Source organism: Microcebus murinus, chromosome 19, assembly GCF_040939455.1.
Source record: "Microcebus murinus isolate Inina chromosome 19, M.murinus_Inina_mat1.0, whole genome shotgun sequence".
Taxonomy (NCBI): Eukaryota; Metazoa; Chordata; class Mammalia; order Primates; family Cheirogaleidae; genus Microcebus; species Microcebus murinus.
Window position 1 is genome coordinate 41,988,392 of NC_134122.1, and position 27,916 is coordinate 42,016,307.

General features: G+C 40.3%; 1 protein-coding gene across 3 annotated transcripts in view; it reads right to left on the reverse strand.

Annotated features, from left to right (window-relative positions):
* Positions 1 to 27,916, reverse strand: part of PCNX2 (pecanex 2) — a 264,024-nt gene that overhangs the window by 108,877 nt on the left and 127,231 nt on the right. For all 3 annotated transcript variants that reach the window (XM_075995467.1, XM_012738242.3, XM_012738240.3), the window contains exons 20-21: positions 22,347 to 22,488; positions 17,959 to 18,136 (exon numbers count right to left, since the gene is read on the reverse strand). In XM_075995467.1, the coding sequence (XP_075851582.1) occupies positions 17,959 to 18,136; positions 22,347 to 22,488 (320 nt within the window). The remainder of the gene's footprint in view (positions 1 to 17,958; positions 18,137 to 22,346; positions 22,489 to 27,916) is intronic.

Here is a 27,916-nt window from a genome sequence, read left to right on the forward strand (position 1 = left end):
CTTGATGGCAGCCAGAAAAAAGACACATTACACAGACAACAAAGCTGAGCTTTGCAAAAGACTTGCATCAGAAACCATGTAAGCGAGCAGCAGGTAATGCAGTGACAGTTTTAAAGTGCTAAGATGGTCAGGAGAGCTGTCCGTCTTGTGGAAGTGTTACCACAGAATTTTATACACAGTGAAAATATCCTTTAAAAATGAAACAGCAATAAAGACTTTCTCATGCAAACAAAACCTTCAGAATTTTTTGCCGACAGACCTTTACTCACAGCTGTTCAAGAAAGTTTTTTAGGCAGAAGAAAAATGATATAGGTCAGAAACTTGAGTTTACACACAAAAATAGAGCATCAGAAATGAAATAAATAATGAACTACATTTTTCTTATTTTTAATTGCCCTAAAGCAAGAATAGTAACAGTGTGTTATACATTACTAGCGTATGTAGAAATAAATATATGATGACAATAGCACACAGTATGGGAGGGAGGAATACTGTTGAAGTTCCTTACACTACACCAAAAATGGTATTATATTATTTAAAGGTATATTCTGATGAATTAAACTTTCGTATGCTTAATGTAAAAGCAATGACTAAAACAGGCATAAGTAATAACAGAGGAATAAAAATGGAATGAAAAAGTTGTTCAAAGTGACATCCACGCTGCAGTTTTTCCTGCTGTCTTCTCTCCACTGCCCAAGTTAACCAAGTTAACCAACTCCCTTCTAGAGACTCTTAACAATATTGAGCACGCAATTTCACGTCACACGGAAAGCAGTACAGAATCTTGGCGGCAGGAATGGGCTTTGGAGGCAGACAGAATTGGGTTCTCATCCCAGCTCTGCCTCCCGGCAGTTGTGAGACAAGTTTCAGTCCACTGAGCCTTGGTTTTCTCATCCGCAAAGCAGACTGGTAATGCCACCCATCTCAGGAATTTATTGTGAAGGTAGAATGAGATAATCGATGTAAATTTTTAGCTCAAGCCCTGGAATATAATAAGTGCTCAATAAATATAGGCTATTTTAACTTATTGCACTTACAACATTGTTTCAAAATTATTTTTTATATGTCTGTCTCTCCCGCATTCCCCATCAGAATGGACACTCATTGGCGGCAAACACAGGTATTATTGACAGTTTTGCCCTTATCTTCTAGAAGATCAGTGGTAGGAGGCTCCTAGGAAGTGTTTCAGTGAATGTTTTTCAGAAAGTGAAACAATGAGTGAATGAAGCCTCTAGTGCCGTCCCAACTGATCATGGGGTTGTGGCCTTAGTGGAATTTTTCCCATCATGTCATGATTCTTATTTACATGCCAGATATTTGTCATTGCTACTGACTTTCCTGATAACAGAGGTATTTACTTTCTCTTCCTCCCTGGATGTTTCAAATTTATACAGTAACCATCTCAGTCTCATTCAAAGCCTTTCTTTACCTAAGGTAGAAGCACCATGGTTTGGACCACTTAAAGTCCTTCCAAAACTGGTTGCTCAAGGAAAGAAAGAATGGGAAAATCTGTGACCTTAAGATTCTGTTATAACTATGAGCACCTGGAAGAGAAGACTATTTGAAATCTGCAGGTTCATCCTATGGAACCAGAAGCCTCCAGCCAGGAAAGGGTGGCAGATGCCAGTGGGCAGCCTTGCATGGAAGATGTTGCCCTGGCCCATACCAGACTGAGCCCTCTACCCAGGAAGCGTTTCAAGGAGGGCACTCCTAAGTGCTGAATAAGGAAGGTTTTCAAAATTTATTCAGCCAAGTGAGTTAGAGTTGTCATCTCTCCTGAACTCCCTGAATCCACTCAGGTAGGTTTTGTGCCTTAAGTACACATCACTCCCCTGTTCCCGTGAAAATTCATCAGCTGCGGCTCTTCACTCTTTTGCACTAATGAAGGCACATCACTACGTCCTGAAGGGAAGAACTGCATTGTTCAACCAGTGAGCAGCCTCCTTCGGTAGAGAATGCTGCAGACTACATCCATGTAGTATATTTTGGCATAAGAATAAAGGAAAACAAAGAAAAAAGCACACAACTCTTGCCTTCTAGGCTTGATGTCCCAAATGGGGAGAAAATCCTGACCTTTACTTTGAAGGCTGAAGGGCAGACGAGTTGCTAGCATTCGTATCATTTGTATTAGCCCCATATCCCTTCCCAGGAGAGGAACTGCACTAACTTGCATGATCTGAGTTAAGGCCATCCCCCTGTGTGTGGGTGCTGTCCTGGGGAAGGCAGTGCATGTGTTGGCCTGTGAATCTTTACCTAAAGGATGTGTGGGGTCTGTGCAGGCACTTCCCAGCAATTACACAGTACTGTTAAGAGCAGAGCTATGGGCTGTAGCTACAATGCAGTAAGCTGGCCAGTTGGGTGACATCAGCTTGTGGACACTGCGGTAGATCTGCGGCTAGAAGCACACTGCGCTTACCCCTCTTGGTTTTGCAAGAGGGGCTCAGATGACCAGGGAGCACAGGGCAACACCCTCATGGTGGGGCCGCCAGCCCTGCTGGTCATGTGCTAACTCCCCCGCTGTGGACAGGACAGCAGGCAGCAGCGAGGCCGCCAAACAAGATTTACAGGAAGCCAAGAAAATCAAAACACACACCGTGAAAAGTCAGAGGAAGAACTCTAAGTGATCCATATGCTCAATCTAAAATCCTCCCTCCCACACGCTCCCCTCCTACTCCACTGTGAATCATCATCTCTCTAGAATAATAAAACGGCCTCCAACCATCACATTCTGGCTAAGAATTCATTTCTCAAAAAACAGTTTTCAATCTCTGAAGCTCTCAGCTGAATTCAATCAATAGGTACTGAATAGTTCTTATGAACCTGCATTTTGTTAGATGTTGCAGAAGATACAAATAAATAAATTCACCAATGGTCTCGCTACTGGAGGCATTCCATCTTGGGGACACAGATGCACTGGACTGTGCTCTTTATTTCTGGACACAGTGCAGAGTTTGTGGAATCCTCCTGAACCATCCTGGGGGGCAACTGAGAGTGAACATGTATCCCTGAAAGCCCAGAAAGTGTGCGACATTTGTTCATGCGTGGCTTCATGAAACTTCTGCAAACCGGTCTTTACTCCTGAGATTGGGCAGACTGGGAATAGGACTGAGTTCAAGTTTAGCTCTGTGAGTGACTCGGGATAAGTTACTGAATAGTCGGTGTAAGAGAGCACCATTCATCATTCCAGAGATTTATTACATATCTACTATGTGCCTGTGTTCCTCAAATTGGGATCTGTCAATAAACAAAAGAGACAAATGTATCTGCTCTCATGAAATTTTATAGTGGGAGAGATGATAATATAATAAACAAGTCTATGCTAGAGTGCATTGTATGATGATGAGTGCTATGACAAAAAGGTAAAAAGCAGAGTAAGTACTCTACATAAAAATGTAAAAGGGCAGGAGGTGAGGCAGGGTCAAATTTCAACATGGAACTGTGCAGTCAGGGCTGACTGAGCTGGTGAGATTTGAGCAAGGGCTTGAAAGAGGAGTGAGCCCAGTGAACGTCCAGGGGAGCATTTTTGGGCAGAGGAAACAGAGCAAGGAGTCTAAAGTGACAGCACACCTGGCATAGTGGAGGAATTGCAAGGACATCTGGGGTGACGGAGGGGGAGAACAGAAAAGGAGGTCAGAGTAGTACCAGGGGCCAGCTGGCACTGGGCCAGTGTAAGGGGTTTGACTCTTACTCTGTATGAAATTAGGAGCCATGACGAGGTTTTAGGGAAGAGGAGAAACAAAATCGGGTTTGGGATTTAAACGAAATACTTGAGGGACTTCTGGGTCCTGCTCTGACGTGTTAAGGGCTTGGAAGTTGTCACTGGTATCCTTACAAGAAAAAGCTGGACAAGCTAAAAATCAATGACTCTGAGACAGAGCAGGGACCCCAAGCATGGAAACAAAGGAAAAATCTTGAGTCGCTTTAAGAGAGATTCTGGGCACCTACCTGTCTTGAACAGTAAACGGCAAGCTGATGAGCAAGAGAATAAAAACGATAGTCATCTAAGCAAGACAACATCTTAGGTTCTTGGGTTGCTTCATTGGAGGTAAAATGCAGATCAGGAGGAACTGAGGAACTGAACTCTGACCACTGCTCTTTGTTCTAAATTTCTCCCTGAGGGGCCTGGAGAAAGTCACCCACTTCAACATCCCTTTCAGGTAGTCAAAAAATCTCTGACCCTCTATAGGCCCTGCTTTAAGATATCCCACCTTTGGGGACCAGAACAAAATATAACCTCCACATACTGATTTGCAATTTTTGCCTGCAGCCTCTGCTTTCCTGAAACATATATTTTTACCTTAAAAAATCCTTGCGTATCAGCCATTGGAAATTCAGGTCTTAAGTGTTAGTTGCCCTTTCTCCTCATGTGGCACCATGCAATAAAAAAATACCTCTTTCTCTCGCTACAATTCTATGTTTCAATGTCTGGCTTTGCAGTGCTTGGTGAGTGCACTCCGGTTTAGCTCAGTAACAACTCTCCTTAGATCCATCAGATCACTGATGTTGCAGGGGTCACTCTGGAATATGGAGAGACAGTCGCACCCAGAGAGTCACAACTGAGATCTGTTTACCTGGGGCAGAAACTGCTTGAGACCAGCATGAGATAAAGAAACTCTTGGGCACTACAATCTTAGGGAAGGCCCTATACTTTCATGGGGTTGACCTCCAGAAACCCCACTAGGTTCTCGTGGTGAAGATCACAGAAACATACCCTCATGGCTCTGGCAGGAGGGGGGAAGATTAAACAACGTGAAACACACAGACTCCCCCCCCCCCCAGAGCACAGTGCTTTGGAGGACCCTTATCCCAGGTGGGAGACAGAAATTTCTGCTATTCTAGTTCACTCCAGTTTATCTCACGAAAGGGAGGGAGAAACATAGTCATGGAGGGGAGTCAGGGCTTCAAGGAAATAGATTGAGACTATAGCCAGGGAAGGAAGTGAAGGGCATGAGAAAAAGAAGAAGCTATACCACTTTGGAAGTGTTTGTGAAGGTCACAGTCCTGAAACACAGGCCCAATAAAAAACAGATTTAATTGGAAGATAATAGAATGTTCCCTTTCCTCCGTACCACACCAGCATACCAATAGGAATCCAATATAATAACACTAGGTTACAGATAATAGAGCTACAAGACATAAAAACTCTCTGAGGAGGAGTTTTTAGAGAAGCCAAAAGTCAAGGAGACAAAAACAAGGACACTAGAAAAATCTGAAGCCTCTGAGGCCCACTGCTAAAGCAACATTAAACACAGGGCAACTCCTCGTCAGATCAACATAAATCATCACACAAAATGCTTGTTTAACCTCAGTTCCTAATACAACAGGTTCAGCTTTCAGCAAAAAATTAAGGGCATATCAAATGAGAATAAAAAACAGCCTAAAGAGACAAAGCAAGCAGCAGAACCAGACTCAGATATAACATAGATATTGGAATTTTCATACAGAAAATTTAAAGTAACTATGATTAATATGTTGTGGGCTCTAATGGGAAAAGTAGTTGAAATAATCCACAGGAAGGCAGCAACAAGAACGTACATACACAAAAACCAAAAAGAACAAAGTGAAAACAACAACAAAAAGGCAAACATAAAATAATAATTGCATTAAGTGCAAATGTTCTAAATACACTAAAGACAAAAATTGGCAGAATAGATTAATAAACATAACCCAATTATATGCTGTCTACAAGCGACACACTTCACATGGAATGATATAAACAGGTTGAAAGGAAAAGGATGGAAAAATATATATTATGCAAACATTAATCAAAAGAAAACAGAAGTGGTGATATTATTATCAAATAAAATAAACTTCAGAGAAAGCAAAGAAATTGCCAGATAAGACATCCTATAATGATAAAAAGGTCAATCCACCAAGAACACATAGCAATCCTAAATGTGGGTATATCAAAAACCAGAACTGCAAAATATGTGTAGCAAAAATGGACAGAAATGAAAGAAAAATAGACAAATTCATAATTATGGTTGGAGACTTCAACACATCTCTCTCAATAATTAGACAAAAAAACAAGGATATAGAAGAGTTCAACATCATAAAACAAAGGAAATAATCAATATTTATTGAATACTCCCCCCAAGAACAGGAGAATATAGTCCTTTTCAGTGTTCATGGACATATATATGAGGACAGACCATACCCTAGGCCACACCACGCGTGCGTGCACCTTGGAAACTAAACAACACACTTCTAAATAATCCATGTATCAAAATTTGTAGAGCACATCTAAAGCAGTGTGTAGAGGGAAATTTATAGGCACTAAATGTATACCTTAGGAAAGAGGAAAAGTCTCACATTTATAAGATTCCCACCTCAAGAGCTGAGAAAAAAGAAGAGCAAAATAAATCCCAACTAAGAGAAGGAAGGAAATTAAAAGGATAAAAGCAGAAATCTAAAAAATTACAAACAAAATAAAAATACAGAAAATCAATGAAACAGAATTGGTTCTTTGAAAAGATCAATAAAATCAAGAAAACCCTAGCAAAAGAAAAACACAAATTACTAATATAAGGAATGAAAACAGGGGATATCAATATAAAACCTGTAGACATCAAAACGACAATAAGGGAATACTATGAACAACAGTACAAAGTATAACAGAACAACATTAAATTTGTTGATTTAGAAGAACAGATCATTCTTCAAAAAGCAAAGCTATCCACTATGAAACAGATAATTTAAATATCTCTAAAACTATTATGGAAACTTAATCCATATATTTAAAGGCTTCCCCCAAATATTTTCCAGGCCCAGATAGCTTAATTGGAGAATACTACCAAAAGTTTAAAGAATTAACATCACTTCTACATAATCTCTCTAGAAAATAGATGAGGAGGGACACTGCCCAATTCACTTTATGAAGCTAGTATTATATTACTCTGATACCAAAACATTATATACAAAGAACTACACTCCCTACAAAACTACAGACGAGTATCTTTCATGACTGTAGACCCCCAAATCCTTAACAAGATGTGAAGAAATAGAATTGATAAACAAATAAAAAAGAATTACATACCATAACCAAATGAGTTTATTCCAGGGATGCAAAGTTGGTTTAATTTGTAAAAATCAACCAATGTCATCAATCATGTTAACAGGCTAAAGAATAAAAATCACAGAATAATATTATCTAGCTACTTGGGAAGCTGAGGCAAGAGGATGGCTTGATTCCAGGAATTTGAAGTTGCTGTGAGTTATGATGACATCACTGAACTCTAGCCCGGGGAACAGAGCAAGAACCTGTCATAACAAATTGGAGGTCAGAGATGCCTCATTATATCCCCTCCCTTTTGTACTTTAGACACAACAACTGGCCAGCATTAATGTTAAAATAGAGATCATAAGACTGACAGAACAGACTCATTGTTACAATAAGATACCGAACTAGAAACAAGACTTAAGGCAGCGCTAGACAAGGGTTACTCACATCTCCAGACCACCAGTTTTGCTTAACAGGTCACTTTACCCAGTATATTGTGGCTTGCTCTATGATTAGCACACTTCCTTATCTTAAATTAAATATTCCTTTCTGCTAACTCCAAATTGTTAGACAAAGTTTCATTCCTTTAACCAATTACAAATTAAAGAGTATTTAAAGCAGTATGACTTGTAAGCCCTGCTTCAAAATACCTTGCCTTTTTGGACCAAATCAATGTATGACTTCCATGATTGATTTATGTCTTTGCCTATAACTCCTGCCATCCCAAAATGTATAAAACAAAGTTACGTTCTGACTGCCTCAGGACCACTTACTCAAAGCTTCCTGGCTTTGTGTTTTCCCCAGGCTGCGGTCACTCATATTGGCTCAGAATTAACCTCTTTAAATATTTTGCAGAGTTTGGTTTTTGCATAAACAACAGTATACTGTTGATAAAATTGTTTTCATATCCATGGAGGTATGAATTAACATATAAAACCACTATACATTTGGTCTCTGTATCCACATATGTGAATTCAACCAATCATGGATTGTAAATACTTGTGGGAAAAATTGTATCTGTACTGAATATGTACAGATTGTTTTCTTGTCATCATTCCCCAAACAATTATTTACATAGTATTTACATTGTATTCGGTATTATAAGTAATACAGAGATGATTTAAAGTATACAGGAGGATATATGCAGGTGTGTGCTGGTTATATGCAAATACTATGCTACTTTACGGAACTTGATGGAACTTGAGCATCTGTGGATTTTGGTATCCACAGTAGGTTCAAGAATCAATCTCCCATGGATATCGAGGGACAACTATACATGTATACTGGAATTCAATGGTTAAGTAAATTGGATGACAGATAGTAGAAGCTAAGTTTCTCATTGTTGGAGTGGGAAGTTACATTAAGCAAGTGGAAAAGGCTAGAATGATCCATGCAGTAATGAATTAAACTTGGAAACATCAATTTGAACTCATATTCAGCCTAATGTAAATATAGGTGGTTACATACAGACATATTTTTAGATATGTGTATATACAGATGTTATTATACACCCATATTTTTCCTTGCCATGTGAGGTGAGAAAACCGAAAAACAATGACATCCCAGGGTCACCAGGCACATCTAGTACACAAATCTTGGTTTCTAAGTAAGTTCTCTAATAAAACAAACCAGGGCTCCTTGGAGAAATGTCTAATTCTAGGGCTAGGACAGGAAGCATCTAAGATGAGCCTAGAACATCCTATATTGCCAGAAAGTTAGAAAGTGCTCACACACAACACACATTCACACACACACACACACACACACACACACACACACACACACAGAGCTGGGGTTATGTCAAGAAAATACAGGGGACAACTGGAGAGCTCCAAATAGCCAAAGCTAAAAAAATTGGGGCAAGAAGATAATAAATATTGTGTTATAACCTAAGTATAAAATAAGTATCTGAAATCAAACTGACATGAATGAATGAATAATAAATAAAAGATAAATCTCCCATGCAAAAGAATTCAAATAATTTGCGTACTTTCCCCACAAGGGGGTGAAACATAACGTCCCACTCCTTCGATGTGGGCTGTGCATGGTGATTTCCTGCCAAAGGGCACAGCATGGAAAGGGACAAAAAAGGGAATATTACAGTGGAAAAACATGACAAACTCTACCTCAGCCTCAACCAGTTGATCATGATTAACATTAATAGTGATACAGAAATTCATGCTAATAGCATGAATCTCTGACATGGTGTGATGAGAATGGTCTTTTGCCTATGTGGTCTTCCTCCCATAACCCTAATATAAACATGAGAAAAACATCAGACACATCTCAATCAAGAATCCCATTCTACAAAATACCCAACTAGTACTCCTCCAAACTGTCAAGTCATCAAAAATAAGGAAAACATGAGCAACTATCACAGCCAAGAGGACCTAAGGAGACAGTAAAATTAAATGTAATGCAGTCATCTCTATGAAATCCTAAAACAGAAAAAGGATCTGAATAAAGTATGGACTTTAATAATAACACATTGTATTGGTTCATTAATTATAACAAATGTACTAATGTAGCATGCTAATAATAGGGAAACTGTATGAGAAGTCTCTATACTAGCTTCACATCTTTTCTGTAAATCTAAAAATTTCTATTATTTATAAATTTCCCAGTGTCAGGTATTTTGTTATAGCAGCACAAATGGACTAAGAGGCTGTATGATGAGATGTTAGATGTCTCCTCACTTTTGTTTGGACATATTACTCCCAGAACACTGATAACTCAACACCAAAGCAAATATAACTCTTCTCTATCTTACCAAAATAGACACTTTCTTTGAAAAAAAAAAAAAAAACCAACATCTACTTAACTTTCAGATTAATTGACACATATTTGCACTATAAAACTTATTGATGAGTCCTCAAAGCTAATGAACACTTGAGGCTTATAGGTTACTTTTTAATTCATTGGTACACTCCTGATCCTATCAGTTGAGTGCTTGACAAGGGGTGGGTGTGCTTGGTGCCAAAACTGTCCATATAAGTTTCACTTATCATTATAATGATTCTGTAGTTCAATTAAGTATTATATAAACTGATACAATATGAGTGAAAACAAAAGAGAGTTATTTGTACCACAACTAAGTGGAATGCTTAACAACTTGATGAAGGGTAGTCTCTAAAACATTGCTGTGGACTCAGGTATGAAGAAGAAGAGATTGGGAATCAAGAAGATGTGGACTGCTTTCAGGCTGTTTCACAACTTTAACGTCCCACTTCAAGTAGCATGAGAAAAGGGAAATGGAAACTGAGCATGCTAGGAAATGTATTGTATTGCAGGTGTGGTTCATGGAAAGACCGACCAGATAGTCCTTATTCAATAGATTCCTGGTCAAAGAGAAATTCCTGCCCCCCATCAAAATACTGGTAATGGCAGTCAATGTATGGTTTTAAGCTATTATAAGATTATAAAGATAGATATGTGGGTATTATTTATTATTATTTCTTGCTTAATTTTTTTCAATTAAGCCAACCAACCACCTACCACATTTAGTTTAATATAAAAAGTTTTACTGCACTGGTCCTTCTTCCCCTAATTCCCACTTTGCTTTTCACTCTATTTCCTTTTCATCTGTACTTTTCAAATGACAACCAAGCTGCTGGTATGTGATCCAGACAAATTTCCTATAGAAAGTTGCAGACGACTCAAGTTTTATCAGAACAGATATCATTTTCTTACAGACAGGACACTGCAGGGTATGAAGAACACTTCAGGCATTTTATAGATCGATGTTATTGCAGGGGTTAGACTTGCCTAGCAGAAAGCAAACTGTGAAACGACCTTACTGAAGAGTCCGGAATTATGAAAAGATCAACAAATCTGACAAGATCATTCTTCATTGCAGGGAGGGAAACTGAGCTGAAAATAAAGTGAAATTGGAGCATTGGGCAAAATTATTTCTCCAAAAAGATAACGTAGAGATGCTATGACCACCACCTTATCTTAGGATAATGAGAATTAGTCAGTCCACATACTTATCCTGTGAAGCAGAGTGTGGATGTTAGCATCCAGAAATTTGGAGGAAGCTAAGGGAAGCATGCCAACATTAATAGCAAAAGGGGAAATAATAGTTGTTGTTCATGACTGCCCTGCCTGGAGATGCCTAAGAACTCAATTCTTGCATTAAAAATGTCAACACCTGCATTTTAAATCTAGAGATGGTGTCATTGAGCACACATTGCAGACTAGCCTGCACATCATTCATATATAGCATGTTTATTCCTGGCAAGGGCAGTGGACTAAATCTTTCATAGCTAACAAGAACATCATGTCTAACACCATTCATCTCTTCTAAGATAATAAAGAATCAACAGCCCTAAAGCTATTGTGATTGTGGAGTTCTCCCTTAAAGAAAGGTTCCCTCAATAACATATTACAAAGTTCCCCCAAATATCCACATTTAAATGCACTGACCTGTGGTCAATGAATATACTCAGTCATTTACAAGCAGGTATTAAGAACTCACCACATCAAGAGCACTGCAGGAGGCACAGAGGATACAAAGATGAAATAACACAGGGTCCTTGACCTTGAAGACTGACTTTATCAGTGCCAGCCCCACTGTGCTGTCAACCTTCCCGATAGCTTCTCTGTTGCTAAATCCAGTAGTGACATTTTCAGTCTTGGGCTTTGATCTCTGTGACGCCTCTGACTTTGTCAACCATTCCTTCTTTCTCAAAATGGTTTCCTTTCTTGCTTTCTACTTCACCAGACTCTTTTTGTTGCATGGGTCACTTCTCATTCTTTTTTGAATCTTCCTTCTCTACCTGTTTCTTAAATGCTGGTCATCCTCGTTGGAAGCAACATAAGTCTTTTGGAAGGATTCTCTCTTGAGACCAGTTTATATGAAGTTCGATCACAGGAGTCTATGCTTCTGAAACACTCACGGGTGCCAGCATGTTAACTGTGACTTTCTGTTGAATGCCATGGCCATCTGCCACTTCCATCTGCCCTTCCTGACTTCCAGTCCCTGTGGTGTGGTTAGGATTCCAGGGGTGCATAGGCAGTCCAGGACTTACTAGCTTGAGGACCTGTATCCCTCTGGCCCTATACCTGGCTCATGAATAAACATGTTGACACAAAAACAGCAAATGAGACTTCCCCCCAGGACTTTGACTGAAACTATCAGAAAACATGCTCTTTCCTTTTGGGAGGATTACAAGCTATAAAATGCTATAAATCTAGAACTCTAGTGACCATCATTCCCATCACGTGGAGAGAGACAGTCTAAGAATGAAGCCAGCTGTTGGGACAGAAGGAGAAATAACAACAGAACTTTGATCCCATCGTTTAAGCCTCTGGATCATTCAATCAGTTATGTGAGCTGTTAAATTCTCTCTTTTCATTAAGCCAGTTTCATTTGGGTTACTGTGGCTTATGACCCCAGAAGTTCCATCTACCACAGAAAAGCTTGCAGACAAACTAAGTGCCCATTAATAAAGGAATGACTAGTCAAATTATGGTGCATGCTGTGGAATACTTTGTGCAGAGGTCAAAAGGAAGAGGAAATGTGATGTGTACTGTCATGAGAAAGTCCTCTAAGATGTATTTTTAAGCAAAAAACAGAAGTAAAAGACTTGTGAAGAATTACTCTATTGATATTTTAAGTGCGTGTGTGTGTGTGTGTGTGTGTGTGTGTGTGTGAATACACTAGAGGACTGGAAGGATTTATATCAAAATGCTTATAATAGTTATCCACAGGAAGAGGGAGCTAAGCAGAGAGGGGCATGTGTAAAACAGACTTTCTCAGTATTTTCTACTGTTTTTCTAATTTTGTCACAATGAGCATGTATTTAGGTATTACTTATGTAAATTAAACAAATTAAAATGGGAAAACATCCTGTTTCCCAGGTTTTTATTTTCAGTCCTCATGGCTTCCCATTTCACAATTCTAATACATCTAAAATCAACATCCTTTTCACCCAAAATGTCTTTTTCTTTTTTATTTCCTAATCTAGTTCATGACTAGTTTATTTCCTAATAGTTTAATCCTAATCTAGTTCATGACTAGTTTATTTCCTAATAGTTTAATTCCTAATCTAGTTCATGACTAGTTTATTTCTAATCTAGTTTATTTCCTAATCTAGTTCCTCCTTCATAGTCACTTTCGTGTGCTGAGCGCCCTGCCAGAAGTAGCTTTCTCCCACTTCCCCCTTATCCCTATGGTCACCACTGGTGTCAACTCTCCTTAAACACCTCCTGAATTTGTGGCCTTCTCTTCTCCTCACTTCTGCCACCTCGGTTCAAGCACCGTGAGTTGCCTGGATTATTGCAATAATTTCCTATCCAATTCCAGGACTCCATGCTTTCTCATCTTTTACTCACTTCCACAAAGCAGTATTTCTGACATGCAATTCTGATCCTATTACTCCTGTGCTTATCGACTTTCAGCTGACGTAGAAATGAAGTCCAAACTCTGTAGCATGGCATGCTCGTTCCTTCGAGATCCAACTCATAATGACACCTCTTGTTTCAGCTCTCCCTTCTCCGACCACCTACTCCTCTTCCCATGTTTTCATATTTCCCAAATATCTTGCAGTTTCCAGAATATGCCAAACTCTTGCTCCTGTGCCTTTACACATGCAGTTCCTCTGCACAACTCACTTTTCCCTGCCTTCCTTGCCTGACTTACTCCTTCTTTGTGAAAGCCCAAGGTAAGCATCATTGTTCCTGATTCTCCCAGGTTGGGCTGGGTACCATTTTTATGTGGGCTCTTGAAGCTCCCTGCCATGGACACCTCCCTTGTCATACTTTATTGGGATTATCTCTTTCCCTGTCTGCCTCTTTTCTCAGACTCCTCAAGTAGAGAAGGCAGCATCACAAAATGCAGACTCAGAGCCAGATTGCCCGGGGTCTGAATCCCACTCTCCCATTGCATAGCTGTGAGACCTTCTGGAAATTCACTTAATTTCTGTGCCTTGGTTTCCTCATTTGTAAAATGAGGAGTAGCCAAACACAAAACTGTTGTGAAAATCAAGCAAGTTAATACTGTACAAAGTGTTCAGAATAGAGCCTGGCCCATGGAAAGTGCCAAGTTAGGATTTGCTTTCATTCGTATTGCTGGTAATCTTTGCACCTAGTGCAATGCCTAGCAGGCACCCAATAAATGAACAATTGCTTTTTTGAACAAAGTATTTTGAACAAATACTTCTGTAAAAGCATGCATTATTTAAAAAAGTGGGTTCGATTTTCAAACAAGACTTTCTACCGGCACTCACAAAATAAAGGAAAATGCTATTTAGAACCTGAAAACTGACTTCAAATAACTTGAATACTGATTGCAGTCAACTAAAATACAGCCTCACATCATGGCTCTGATGTGTTTATTGATACAGCTTTATCATTAGATCAACCTCGGTCATTCACTTTAATTTCCTAAATGGCAAAGTGCTAGCCCTGATGTTGAACTAATAGACCGCAGGGTTTCATGTTGAATCTGTTATGTAAATGCCAGCAGAATGATCCCATGGCAGGATTTTCTCAAATCCTGCTTCTACAACCTCTTATAACCAAAAGTTACTAAGATTTTTAAGACAGAATGGTTTTTAAGAACTTTTTCAGGGCCAGTGGGAGAGCACAGGAGAGCCTTCATCATCTTTGCTCCTGTCACAACTGAATATTATTTGCAACCCACATATCTTACTGTTCCCCAGAGATCTAGACATATCAGAGATGTAATCAATTAATAACATGAGTTATTAAGAAAAAGAAAAAAGAATGACTGAAGGGGCAAGAGAGAAAGGATTGAGGAAACAAGAGAGTCAGAAAGGATGGGCCTGACTTCTCAAAGGTGACGTTCCTCCCAGGGTGTGTGGTTGGAGGGTCACATGTATGAGGATGGGAAATGCAAGGGTCCTTCCTTCCCACTGCCCTCCACACACCCACACACAAACACCCCCACACACGCACCCCCCCACCCCCCACACACAAGCCCAGGCACCGTCCAATATGAAGTGTCCCTCCCACCGTGTCAATGTATGGGCTGCACTAAATCTGTCCTGACGGACTCTGGCCCTGGAACTCAATATTCCCCACTTTTCAGCAGGTCTGGCAGATGGAGGAGACTAGACCAGTTTGAGAGGATTCAAGGCTTCAGGGAGGCAGAGACGAGCATGCAGGCTGGCCTGGGCCCTCTAGAAGCATCTATTTCTTTCCCTGGCCACCTGGTGCTTTGATCTCACTTTACTGGTCATCTCATTTATCACTTCTCTCCTTCCATGCTACCCATGAACCCTGAAGGATCAGGGACAACTGACTCATAATAGTAACGTGTCCTAAATTTGTGCAACTCCTGTCTTCCAAGGAAACTGGATGCCCATCCAAACGTCTCTTCATTAATTTTGAAGCCCTTCTGTGAGGCAGGCTGCTGGGTTAGCAATAACTCTCTATTCAGCGCAATAGCAGCGGGGCTGGTGGAAGGACGGAGAGGTATCTGCAGTGGGCCGATGAAAGCACCTGTCGTCAGTAGGGCTCTGATGAGTCTACTGGACAAAAAACGTTTCACACTGTGCAATGAATAGCCCTAGAGAGCAGTATTGCCTATAAACACAATATCGGAGGTTTCTAGGAAGCCTCTAGGAAGTATCTTAAAAGAGACAATTTTTTAAAAAGATATATTAAAATGAGAAGAATGAAGAGGAGGCATCACTTGGGATTTTCAGGCAGAAGCTTCATAGGAGCCCCTAACTGTTTCTCCTTGCCACTCCTGTCTGCTGTGGCCAGCTCTCCGAAAGTAAAGAGTGAGCAGGGTCGGGGGAGTCGAGAGGGGCCAGGACCCAGAGCCCCGACTGCTGCACAGTAGGCCTATTTTTCTAGCTTTTTGTCTCACTTGCTTTTCTCTCACTCTCTCTCTCTCTTTTTTTCTATTACATTCAGCCATTATCCCAGCCTAAAAGCAGATTATTCAAATTATGTGTGCTAATGCTTCCTCAGTTAGAGAAAATAAGAAAGCTGCCACTCTGATACTGTCTGAAATTATTCGTACTTTAATAAGATTATGGCAAAGTGAAAGTCAAATGCCTGCAGCAACTAATGTTTGGTGGATTTAGTTTTAGATCATGTTCTGGCAGATTCCACTTTCCTCGCCGTGCAAGAGATAGCGCCAAGTGTCCTCCTGGACAGGAAGAATGTACCATAGCTACACATACTTCCTTCCTTTAATCCGTGCAAGCACCTTTAACCAGACGCCCACATGCAGCCTCGTATTTTCGGCAGTGGCCTGTTCGCAGGGCGCCAGCAGCCTGCTGGCTGGGGAGAGCTGGCCTGCGCCCCAGCAGATGAAAGTCACTCTTCCTACTGCAGAAGCAAAATCATTTACAAGCCGCACTCTTAAGACCCTTACAGAGAGACACCTCGCTCCTCTCTGTCAATGCTTCCTGTTCACCTGGGGCCTCTCACTTACAAAGGATGATATTAAACTGACAGTTCAGTGTAGAAAACCAGTCACACTCCTTTACAGACACAGTGTGTAACTTCTCTTTTACTACTTACGTATGGATTTAAAGACATTGCATTATATTTGGAGCGTATATCCTACTTACCAACTCCTTTTAGCTATATTAATTAATCCTTTCAACACGCAGGTGACACTGGTATCATTATTTTCCATTTTACAGAAAACTGAGGTTTAGTAAAGAATATAAATGTCACCTTGACGAAATATAAATAATCCCAGTCAGGAATTTAAACTCATTCCAGCACAATTTATATTCGATGATAAGCTCTTACCCCTGCAAGCAGTGAAATCATTTCTAATAACTTCTTCAATGTTTTAGAGATCAGAGGATATAATTTTACATTTATTATGTGAGACAATGAACCTCTTTCATAAGAGGTTATGAAAGCCTGTGATTTGGTCAGAAACATGGGATAAATTAATCAGAGCCAAACAGAACTTATGGAAGGAAACAAATGTTTGACCGAAGCCAGGGTCTAGAATGAAATATAGACAGTGGAGCAGGCTGTGATGAAAGGGTACCGGCAATTACTTATGGGGCTGGAGTTTTCAATTTTTGTCACCCAAAAGAAACAAAGAGAAAGCCAGTAGAAGGAAAAAACAATAGAGAGAAAATAAAGGTGAACAGAATTGATTCATAAAGAGATAGAAAAAATGAAATTCAGGGGAGGAAAAAAACTCAACGTCTCAAACATTATCGTGTTGGTTAACTGAGCCCCCAGCAGAAGCTCCACGGCTGCTGTATGAACTCGTGTGCCTGAGTGCGAACAGAACAGGAAAGAAGTCAAACCACCGCTGAGCTTATTTACCAGAAGTTGTTCCAAATTCCTTTCCGGTTCTGCTTACAAACCTAGGCTTTGTTATAGTGGTCACACTACATACAGTCATGGAGGAGCCGCCAAGTGTCAGGACGGTATAAGCTCCCTCCAGCCACACTAAACATTAGACGCCAGCCCCATATATCTGCCCGAATTATCATTAGGATTTCTCGTGGCCTGTATACACATTTACGACAGATGAAATCTTGACTCGAGACGACGTAAAGGAATGAAAATGATCCAAGGGACCCTGCTCTCGGGTACCAGGTCCCAAATTTTACCTCAAGAGGCAAAATAAGTAATAAAATAATAAATAAATAAATAAATAAATAAATAAATAAGTCTGGTTATTGATCTTTAACTCAGAGCATTTTAAAACCTAGGGAGGTTCTACAATGAGATTTTTTTTAAACGGTGACAAAGATCATAAAATGTCAAGCCACACTAATGGCTAATTCATCTTCATTAGTGATTTTTAGCAAATAACACGGCCGATTTATATTGCATAGGGAATTTTTCCCAAATCACAGCATGAGTGTACCATACGTGTGTACTTAGATTTCGTTTCCTTCTATAATTTTTTTTGTAAAGAAAAAGTTTTAAACCCTTAAAACAATTGATGGGAAATGGCCCCTTTTAATCGTTAAAACGAAGAAAAGAGCCAATGAACTTGCCTTGCTAAATAAAATGGACACCATGAAGAAATCCAGTAAGAAACTCTCCGAAATATCTTTGTAGTCGAAGTGGAAAAAGATGACGGTGAAACTCAGGTTAACAAACTGGTGAACGGGGTTGCAGAAGGAAGTCCGCAACAGCTTCATGCCAGCAATGATCATCAGAAAAATGTCCCAGCTGTTGGAAAGGAAAGAAAAGAAGCAATCAGTGACGGCGGGCAACCCGCAGGATAAGTTGCATTTGCTAGCATGCCTTGAGCATCAACGGAGCATTATGCACTTCACAGGCACAAAAAGCCAATCTGAGGGGCCCCGTTACTGTGTGCATTTTACAGGGGAGAATTCTGAGTCTCAGAGAGTTTGAGTAACTTGACCAGGGTCTCACAGGGCCAGAGGGAAGACGGAAACTCGTCCTGAGTGACTCACAAGCATGTTGTCTTTGCCACTACCAACATTTTCTTTTCATCACATGCTCTTCATGGTCCCTGGAGCTCTTCTGCAAGGATGCAGAGCTGCTTCTGAGCTTATCTGAAGTTACTGCTGCAGTGATGAGGGAAGTTCCCCAGACAGCCTGATGCCAGGTGAGCAAACAGGCAACGTGCTGTCCCTGCCAGGGTCTGTTCAGCGTATTGCCTTCTCATTAGAAAAGCAGCTGATTGAAACTGTGGCATAACAATAGCTAATATTAAGTTCCCAGTAGTGAAAAAAATCCCAGTATTGTAACAAAGATTTTTTTATTTGTACTTATTAGCTTCCAATATTTTTCAGCATATTTGTCAACCTAGTGCATATAAGGTTCCTGCTCTCCTTTTTTTTTAAAATGTTTTTCCAGTTAAGGATCTCAGCAACAGAAAGTCAGACACATTCTTCTAGGACTTTGCTTTGAGGACTGAACTCCTGAACACTCTTGCCTAAGAAATCAGATTATTAACTCATGTAGGGAATATATGTTACGTGTATGATTCCTGTAGATGATAAGGTCAACGATGAACAATCTATTTTGAGATTGGAAGGCAAATGATAATATCCCAGTGCAGCCCACCCAAATAAGCGGCTACCTCCTTAAGGGGCCTGTCTTTCCGAAGGAAGGCATTGTATTAATACATTTTAATAAAATTATTCTCTAATTCTAATGTTCTATTTGGGAACTCAAAGACAGAGGTGTGACTATTTCTAGGGAATGATTTCACTGAAAGAGATTTTCTTTCTCTGGCTAAGTCTAGAAAACTGGGGCCATGCCTCAATTTCCCTAAACCTAGAAGAATCTTGGCCCCTAGATCCTTATCAGCAATGATTAATATCATATCTCAGGATGAGGGCACTTAAGTACTTTCAAAGTCTTTGCACCTATGAGGTATAAAATTATCATTTTTGTCATCAAAAAGATGTAATGTTGTAATTCCTCTGACTCAATCGTAATGACTGCAATTGTTTCCACTCTGCCCCAAGATATAGGAGGTGAGGTTTGCCCAAGGCCCTGCGTGACTGCCTTGGATTTGGCTTCTGGAAAAACTACCACATAATTAAATACAGACTTAAAGTGGGAAAGTTTCCCTGTAACCTCAACACAGAGCCCTCAGTGATCCTGCAGTAAGGTTGATCATTGCCTTCCTTTTCTAGAGCACAACTAATACCTGTGATGAAAATACAGTATGAAAACATGACTTGAGTTCCAGTTGCCTTTGACAGTAGCCCAGGGTACACAATGGCGAGGTATCTCAAGACTAGGAATATTTTGGTTTTCAAGGGAGGCTGGTGATTCTCTAGGTTATTTAGGCAAAAATCTAGATGATGTTCAGATCTAACCTTCCATTTTCTGTGACCATGGTTCAATGTACTGATTTCCTTTTATGTTTAGTAATGATGACTGGAAAGCTAGTAATGATGACTGGTGAAAGCTACGGGAGATCTCAAGGACTGATGGTCATGGCTTTTATACCATTGCAGTAGTAATGGCTACTATTAATGGCTCATAGATTGCTGTATACAGCAGGTCCCTGAATAATGTCATTTGTTCAGCATCGTTTCATTATGACATTGATGGAGAAAGCAAACACACACTGATTTCCAGCCGGGGCCCCTGTCTGTGGAGTTTGGACATTCTCCCCACGTCTGTGTGGGTTTTTTTCAGGGTATTCCAGTTTCCTCCAACATCCCAAAGCTGTGGAGTGAGGTTAACTGGTGTTTCTAGTGTCCCAGTGTGTGTGACATGCCCTGTGATGAAATGGCATCCTGTCCAGGGCTGGTTCCCACACCTCGTACCCTGAACTGCTAGGAGAGGCTCTTGTCACCTGCGACCCTCAACTGGAATAACTGGATAAATAATTATCTTACTTGTTTTTATTAAATTTTCTTAAATGCCTAAATAGCTCACATTTATTTCAATGTTTAATGTTAGAAGTGTTTTAGTCTTTATTTAGAAGTTTGGCCATGTTTTTGTGACCAGAAATATGCTGTAGGAACCTAATTCACCATCCCCCTGCTCGACCGTCCATCCACCCACCCTTCTAACACTTACTAGCCGTTTGGTCTTGAAAGTTGAGTAAGAAACAGTGTCTGCTGTTGAGTGGTTCACTCTCTGACTACCTGGTACAGTGGTTCTCAAAAAGTGCAGGGAGGAGGCTAGGTCTGAAAAAGGTCCCCAGGTGATGCTAACATCGGGTCCCCTGCTGTGTGTGGGAAGAGCTGGTCTAGCTGGTCTAGCAGAGCATCTGAAACCCTGAGAGGTTTTCTGGTTTGTTTTATTGGTTTTGTTTAGTTTTGTTTTCAGTTCTATAGATGGATGCCTCTGGAATAGAATAAGGATTTTCAGCTTTGGGTTCTGAGACAAATAATGCTGATGTTACCATCTGGGAGTTGAGAATATTTGGAGGTATATAGGTAAGGTGCTCCTTTCTGACTTTAGTGTCTGGAAAAAAAATGACAGGGGATTCAGGGTGATATTACTTCCCACTGAACTGCTTATTTCACTCTGCGGGAGTCCCAGAACTTGCATCCGTCATTTTCTCCGACAGCTTGGCCTCAACCTGCAGGCTTAGCCCAAGGTCTTTGTCCTGAAGTTGTATAGGGAAAAATTTAAAATCCTTTAGCTGGATTCCCCAGGGCGGCACTGGAACTTTCTTTGCTACTCTGGCTTTGACTGTGTGCCCTCATCTTAGAAATCGAGGCTCTGCCTTGTTCTGGGAGGTAGTCATGGGACCAACCAACACCGTGCCATCCTGGGAATCCCTGCCACTAGAAAAGAACACGGTGTTGCAGGTGCAGAGGCGTCTCTGAGACTGGGTCCCACCTACACTGTATAAGTGGTCTGAAATCCCATTGTCTACTTTTTTTTAAATCTAGTGAGACTCATTTTCATTCTTGCATCTGAAGTCTAGAATTTTAAGTACCGAAGGACACAGAATTCTTGTCCTGGTCTAATTGAAACTGGTCTGGACTGGAAGGAAGACAGAGTCCAAAAAAGACAGAAAGGTTGAGGGATCATTTTTCATTTAGTGTCTGCTTTGTGTGACTGCAAATCTACCCAAAGTCCAACAGAGTATTAAAATGCCTTTTATTATATCTTAGCATGCTAAATCTTTGGTGAATATTAATTAATTTGTCCTCATGACACCCTGAAAGGAGGAGCAGGTTTGAATTAGTATGCTTGGGATTATATATCAGGGTAGACTTGGATCCATAGTGTTTAAGCAACGTGACTAATAAGCAAATCTGGGATAGAATCTCTTTTATATCCTCCCTAACAACGTATTTGACCAGAAACTTTCACCTTTCATCAGAATGACAAATTCACAGATTATCAAGGAGATTTCCATCTGTAAATTCAGAATTAATTTTAATATATGAAACCAATAACTCAACTGTACATTGGTAATACTTTGCAAAACATGGGCATCTTGACAGTATGAAGTCTCTGTGCCAGTTTTTAAATTATGAGGCTTTTCTTGATAAATGCAGAGAGAGCAGTGACAGTGACTAATTTCCTCCTCCCCCAAGCAGAAAATGATAGAGTATTTGCTAAATGAAATGACACGAGGCAGTTCATAAAGCTCTAAGCATGACGGTAAGAACGCCAGGAATCCCGGATTCACACTGTGCTTCCGTCTTCTTATTAAGGCTTACTGACTAAGCTTTTGCAGGATCATTTTCAAATCTACTGTTTATTCACAATATCACTTCAAGCAGATCTAACTTCATCTTCGCCCCGGTCAGTCTACAATAACTGTCTAGCTCTAGCAGGTTTGAGTAAAAGACTACCGTGGCTTACTTTTACATGGCCAGTAATAGTAGGTAGAAGTTGGCTTCTTCTGCAGCCTGTTTAGAGAAAATTCACTGGATTTTAAAAATGTGACCCAAATCATTATGAGAATAAACCATTATCCACTTACTGGGTGCCAAGTCTCCGGTAATTGCTTATTGAAAATGCATCAATAGTGAGGGCATTCAAAATTATTGCTGGGTACAAGACATATTTTTCAAAACACTGAAGCCAAACATAGAGTCTTTCAAACCACATTAAATGGGCGACATCTGAAAGAAATACAAAAACCACTTAGAACAGCCACTCATCAGGTAATAACAGGTAATATCCCCGCCTTTTTAATTCAAAAGCTACTGATTAAGAACTCCAGACACTAGACATGATATACCAATTTTCTTTCCAGGCAGCAACTCTTTGCTTTGCTTCTACATAATTTATAAATATCTATATATCTATAGATAGATATAGATATTTATATATGTGTGTGTGTGTATATAAATACATGTAAATATATAAATCAATATAGGTCAGCATCCTAATTTTTCAAGTCAATTGATTTCTTCATATATAATTTACTGGGACCAATGAAATGAGCTGTCACAAAACATCAAGTCAACTCAGAGTAAGCACAAGTAGAAAGTGAGGAATGAAGAGTTGGAAAAAAATCCCATGGGCCTTTCTCCTTTTAAGCTGGATTCACTTCTGTGGCTGGGGCTAGTTTCTAGGCTTTCCTCTCTCTCTTTTAAATTTTTAAACCCACAATCAAATCCCTGGACAATCTATGCAAATAAGAGAAAGCTGATTCCCAACCCTGGATCACTGTGAATCAATTACGTTTTTCTAAGCACATACAACAAAGGAAGTACCACAGAGAGTGAGGGCTGTTCCCATTAGGGGCTAACTGAGGTCAGAAGTCATACTAAGGTGTGTTTGCAGTCTCTACCAACCACTGGTGTGTGACCTTGAACTGCTAACTTTGTCTGTCTGAGCCCCAGTGTTCTATGTCCCCCAGTCCTCTGAGTCTGTTACCCCGGGAGGGACCAGCTCTCTCCCTTGCTTCCGGTGAGCAATGAGGTAGCTTGGAATGCGTGCTTGGAGCGCCTCTTTCCCATCTCCCCCTAGTGTTTCTCTCTGGGGAGGAGTCGCAGCTGATCCAACTGGTTGGAGCGCAAACTTCCTCAGGCCACATTCTCTGGGAAGGGAAATGCTCATTTCCTCCTTGCCAGAAACTTGGAGGCTGCCATAGCCCCAGCGCACCTGCAGAGAGCCAGGCAAATGACCCAGCTCTGCTGTGGGCGCCTTTCTCTCCATAGCAAATCTCAAAGCCTAAATCTGAAAAGGGGGAAGCAACTCCATCACACTTCTGAAATCACAGTCTTCAGCAATTTACAGTAAAAAGCTACATCCCAATAATCTATAGCAAAAAAAAAAAAAGAACACAACAAAACAAAACAAGAAAGCTATGTAATTTTTACATTATTCGGGTCACACAAGAACAATTCATGAAAGAGAAACAGTTCCCATTTACAAAATGGGTTTTCTGCTCCGGATCTCTTATCTAGGATTAGAAGACAAACTACCTGTTTCCACCCAAATTCACTGGGACTTTACATAAATGATCTCAGGAAGCAACACACACATTCCTGCACATATGCAGGATTGGAAACTGATATTGTAGTTTCCTCTTTATATGGCTTATATTTCTTTTTTTAAAAAACCAAACTTAAGATTTTATTTGGATTTCACTAATTTTTTCATTAATGCTCCTTTTTTAGGGGTTTTAGTTCTAGAATCCAATCCAATTTTAAGTACTTTTTAGTTTGGGGAGGATTCACATTATTTGTAATATTTTATTTCAAGAAAATATGAGAGTACAAACATTTTGGTTGCATTTTATATTTGCCTCTTATATAGCTTATATTTCTATATAAGGATATATTATCCCTATAACCCGAAAACACAGAAACTACCTTCATTTGACTAAAAATATGAAGAGAGGTTTGGCATTCAAAAATCTTACTTGAAAAGAATTCCTTCAAATGGAGTAAGAATGATGAGAATGGTTAGAGTGAAAGCTCTTCATGATATGGGAAATAAAGTTTTATAAGAACAAAAACCCCAATAATCAACTAATAATAATAATAATAATAGAAGAGAGATACAATGGGAAATTATCAAGATAAAAATAAAAAGACGTTTTACTGACAAATGAAACAGGGAGGAAGAGCAGGAGGAGTACAAAGTTCAAAAAGTAAGGATGTTTGGGTAGAAATTTAACTTTGGGTTAAATGGACAATGTGTAATATTTTCTGGAATAGATCTGGAAATGTGTTGTTTCACAATGAATGAATTTTTATACATAACTAATAAAATCTAGGTATAGTATACCTTTTACATACAGATTAAAGGATTTTAATCTTTTGTAAAAGTATATAAAAATTGAAAAAAAATTTCAAGACCCTTCCCCCATTCCCTCCCAGCAAATGACTCTGACCCCTCCCTACTTCCTAGAGAACATGGAGTCTACGAGGCACAAATTCCCTCCCATCTACGTTCACAACCACCTTCTGGCTCCTCCTGCGGCCGAGCCCCAAGGAAGCCCTGGATCCCATGCCTCTGCCATATTGAGCAAATAGCCACACCCCAGTCTCCTCTGTGTGAAAAACTCACCTTCCACTCTGCCATCTCCCTCTAGGGCTCACTTTGTGTTTTTTTGCACAGCCAAGATTCTTGGAAAGCTTGTCAATATCTCATGGTCCCATTTCCACATCTCCTACTTGCTGCTGAAACTTCTACCCCTGGGCATTTGTCACTACTCCTGTCCCGAACTGCACAGGACAAGGCCCCTGGGGACCTCCTGACTGCCGAATAACTGATGCTTCGCAGTGTATCTTACTGGGCCTTTCTGAGGCATGAAACGTCATTGGTCCTTCCTTCTTTTTAAAGCTCTCTCTGTCCTCAGCTTCCCCATCCCACTGTCCCTTGCCGTGCTCACGCCTTTCACACTCTTCTCCCATTTCCTCTGTAGGCTCCTCTGCCTGTACTCCCGGTCGTTTGCTTTCCTTCTCCTTCTTCATTAGTTTTCTCATTTTCTTGACCTGATGTCTTCAACATTCATAACTTTGATTATTACTACCACACTGATGACACTCAAATCTGTAATAGTCTCCTGGACTGTAGACCCAAATATTCAATTGAATAGCTTCATCTGATGTCCCAGAGGAGCCTTCAAATACAACATGTCAAAAAGTGAACTTTGTCAACCTCAACATACCTTCTCTTCTTCATACATTCTTGCATTCACTTAGCTACACAAGCAATATACCTTGGAGTCATCCTACATCAGTTCTTCTTACCCAGAGCTGCACGTTGGAATCACCTAGGGGCGAGGCTGAAAAACACTGTCCTAGATCAGTGACATGCAAATAAATCACTTGGTAAAATGCAGAGTCTGGCCAGCAGATCTGAAGTGGAGCCAGACATTCTGCATTTCTAAGGAGCTTCCAGGTGACGTGGAGACTGCTGGACCTCAGGCAGTACTTTGAGAAACAAGAGCCAGTGTGGAGCTGATGCTGGCAAGTGGCTGCCTAGCTGGGGGTTACATTTCTCGGTCATTCCTATATAGAGGGGGACCCTGCAACTCATTCTTGCCAACACAAATGAGAGCAGACACTATGTGTCCTTCCCAGGCTCAGGTGGCTGAGTGCTGAGTGCATGATCCTCCATGCTGCTTCCTCCCTCTGCGACCTCACGCAAGGATGTTAGGATTCAACGTTGACCTTGAGACCACAACATGATGGGTCCACAAGACGGAAGAAGCCTGGTCCCTAAGTCACTATGGCCCTCCACTGTGCAAGGCACAGTCACAGAAGAATGTTTTGACCAAATCCCCATTGGACTTTGCACGAACAAAAAAGACGTGTTTATAGTATTAAACCACTGATATTTGGGAGTATCTGCTATGATATTTAGCCTCCTCTCGCTCCTCAAGAAAATCTCAAGTCTAAAGTCTAATCCATGTCTTGGAAGAGCCTAAATGATTTGGTGCTTTGTTATTTTCTCAGTCTTTTTCCAATCATTTTCTGCTTTACTCCCTGTCATCCAGCCTGCTGGCCTCAGTGGTACTCCTTGAATATTAAATATGCCTTTGTTCCCTTTTTGGAGCTTTGCATCTGGTGTTCATTCTACCTGGAACCTTCTCCGAACATATTTCAGGCTCACTGTTATGCCGTGCAGGGCTCTGCTCCAGTGGCACGTCCTCAGGGGGACCTACTCTGACCTCCACATCTACAACAGCCTCATCCCTTCACTATTTCTTTACTCAAATTTATTTTCCCTTGATAAAACATATCTCGGTTTGACATCTTATGTATTTATTCGTGGTTTATTTATTGTCCGCTTTCCCCTTGTGGAGTGCAAGCTCCACAAGCACAAGGACTTTTCTTGTTCACTGCTGGTATCCCCAGTGTTGACATAGTAGTCCCTCAACTAATATTTGCTGAGTTAATGAATGAATGATCTACTTAATTCCAGCTTCTTTGTACTCCAGCTGTTTTTCTGCCCTGTTGCCACTAAAGAGCTATTTAAAAGATAAATCTGACCATGGTATTTCTATTGCTAATAGCTTTTAATAGTTCACTACTGTCCCTATCTGTACGTTCCAAGTACCTTATGCATATAAGGCATTCCACGATCTGCCACTCTGTAACCCTCTGGAGTTGTGTTCTGTCAGCTTTCCACTTTCATTCTACACTGAACTACACCTAGTTACTTGAATGAGCCATACTGGATTCTTTAAAACCTTTCATTTAACTTCTTATGCACAAAAATATGCACGAATCATACACACAGAACTGTGTCCCTAGCACCTAGATTAATAATCACCCTCAAAGCACCCCATGCCTGCTTAGTCATTGGCCCACACGGTAACCACTGCCTAGCCCCAGACACCATTGTTCAGCTTTGCCTACTATTCTTTTGTGTCTTTTGTTCAACATTATGTTTGTGAGCTCCATGAACATTTGTCTGTGTAGCTGTAGTTCATTCATTCTTATTGCTGTACAGTAATCTATTACGTGAATATATGCAGTTTATTTTTCCAGTCTACTGTTGAAGAACATTTGGTTAGTATCTAGTTTATGTCATTATGAAGAGTGCTGCTATAAACACTGTTATATACATCTTCTGGTAGATACATGTGCACATTTATATGGAGTACCCAACTAAGTGCGGAAATGCTAGGTTATTAGATGTGCTTACAGAAAGCTTTAGTAGATAAACGCCAAACAATTTTCCAAAGGTATCATGCCAATTTATACTCCCACGAACAGTGTAATAGAGTTCCTTTTATTTGTTCCATGCCCTTGCCAAAACACTTTCTCTCCTTTTCATTTTTGCCACGCTGGTAGGAGTAGAGTGCTATCAAATTATGGTTTTATTTTACATTTCCCTGATGACTAATGCAGTTGAGTACCTTTTCATATGTTTACTGGCCATTTGGATATACACTTTTGTGAAGTGGTTCTACATGTCTGTCTCTGTTGTCTGGGTCTTCTCCCTATTGGATTATGTGTATTTTCCTTAGTGATTTTTTGGAGTTCCTTAAACATCCTTGGTATGAGTCTTTGACCAGTATGTATATTGAGAAAATCTTCTCCTATTTTATGGTTTGCTTTCCACTGTCTTAACACTATAGTA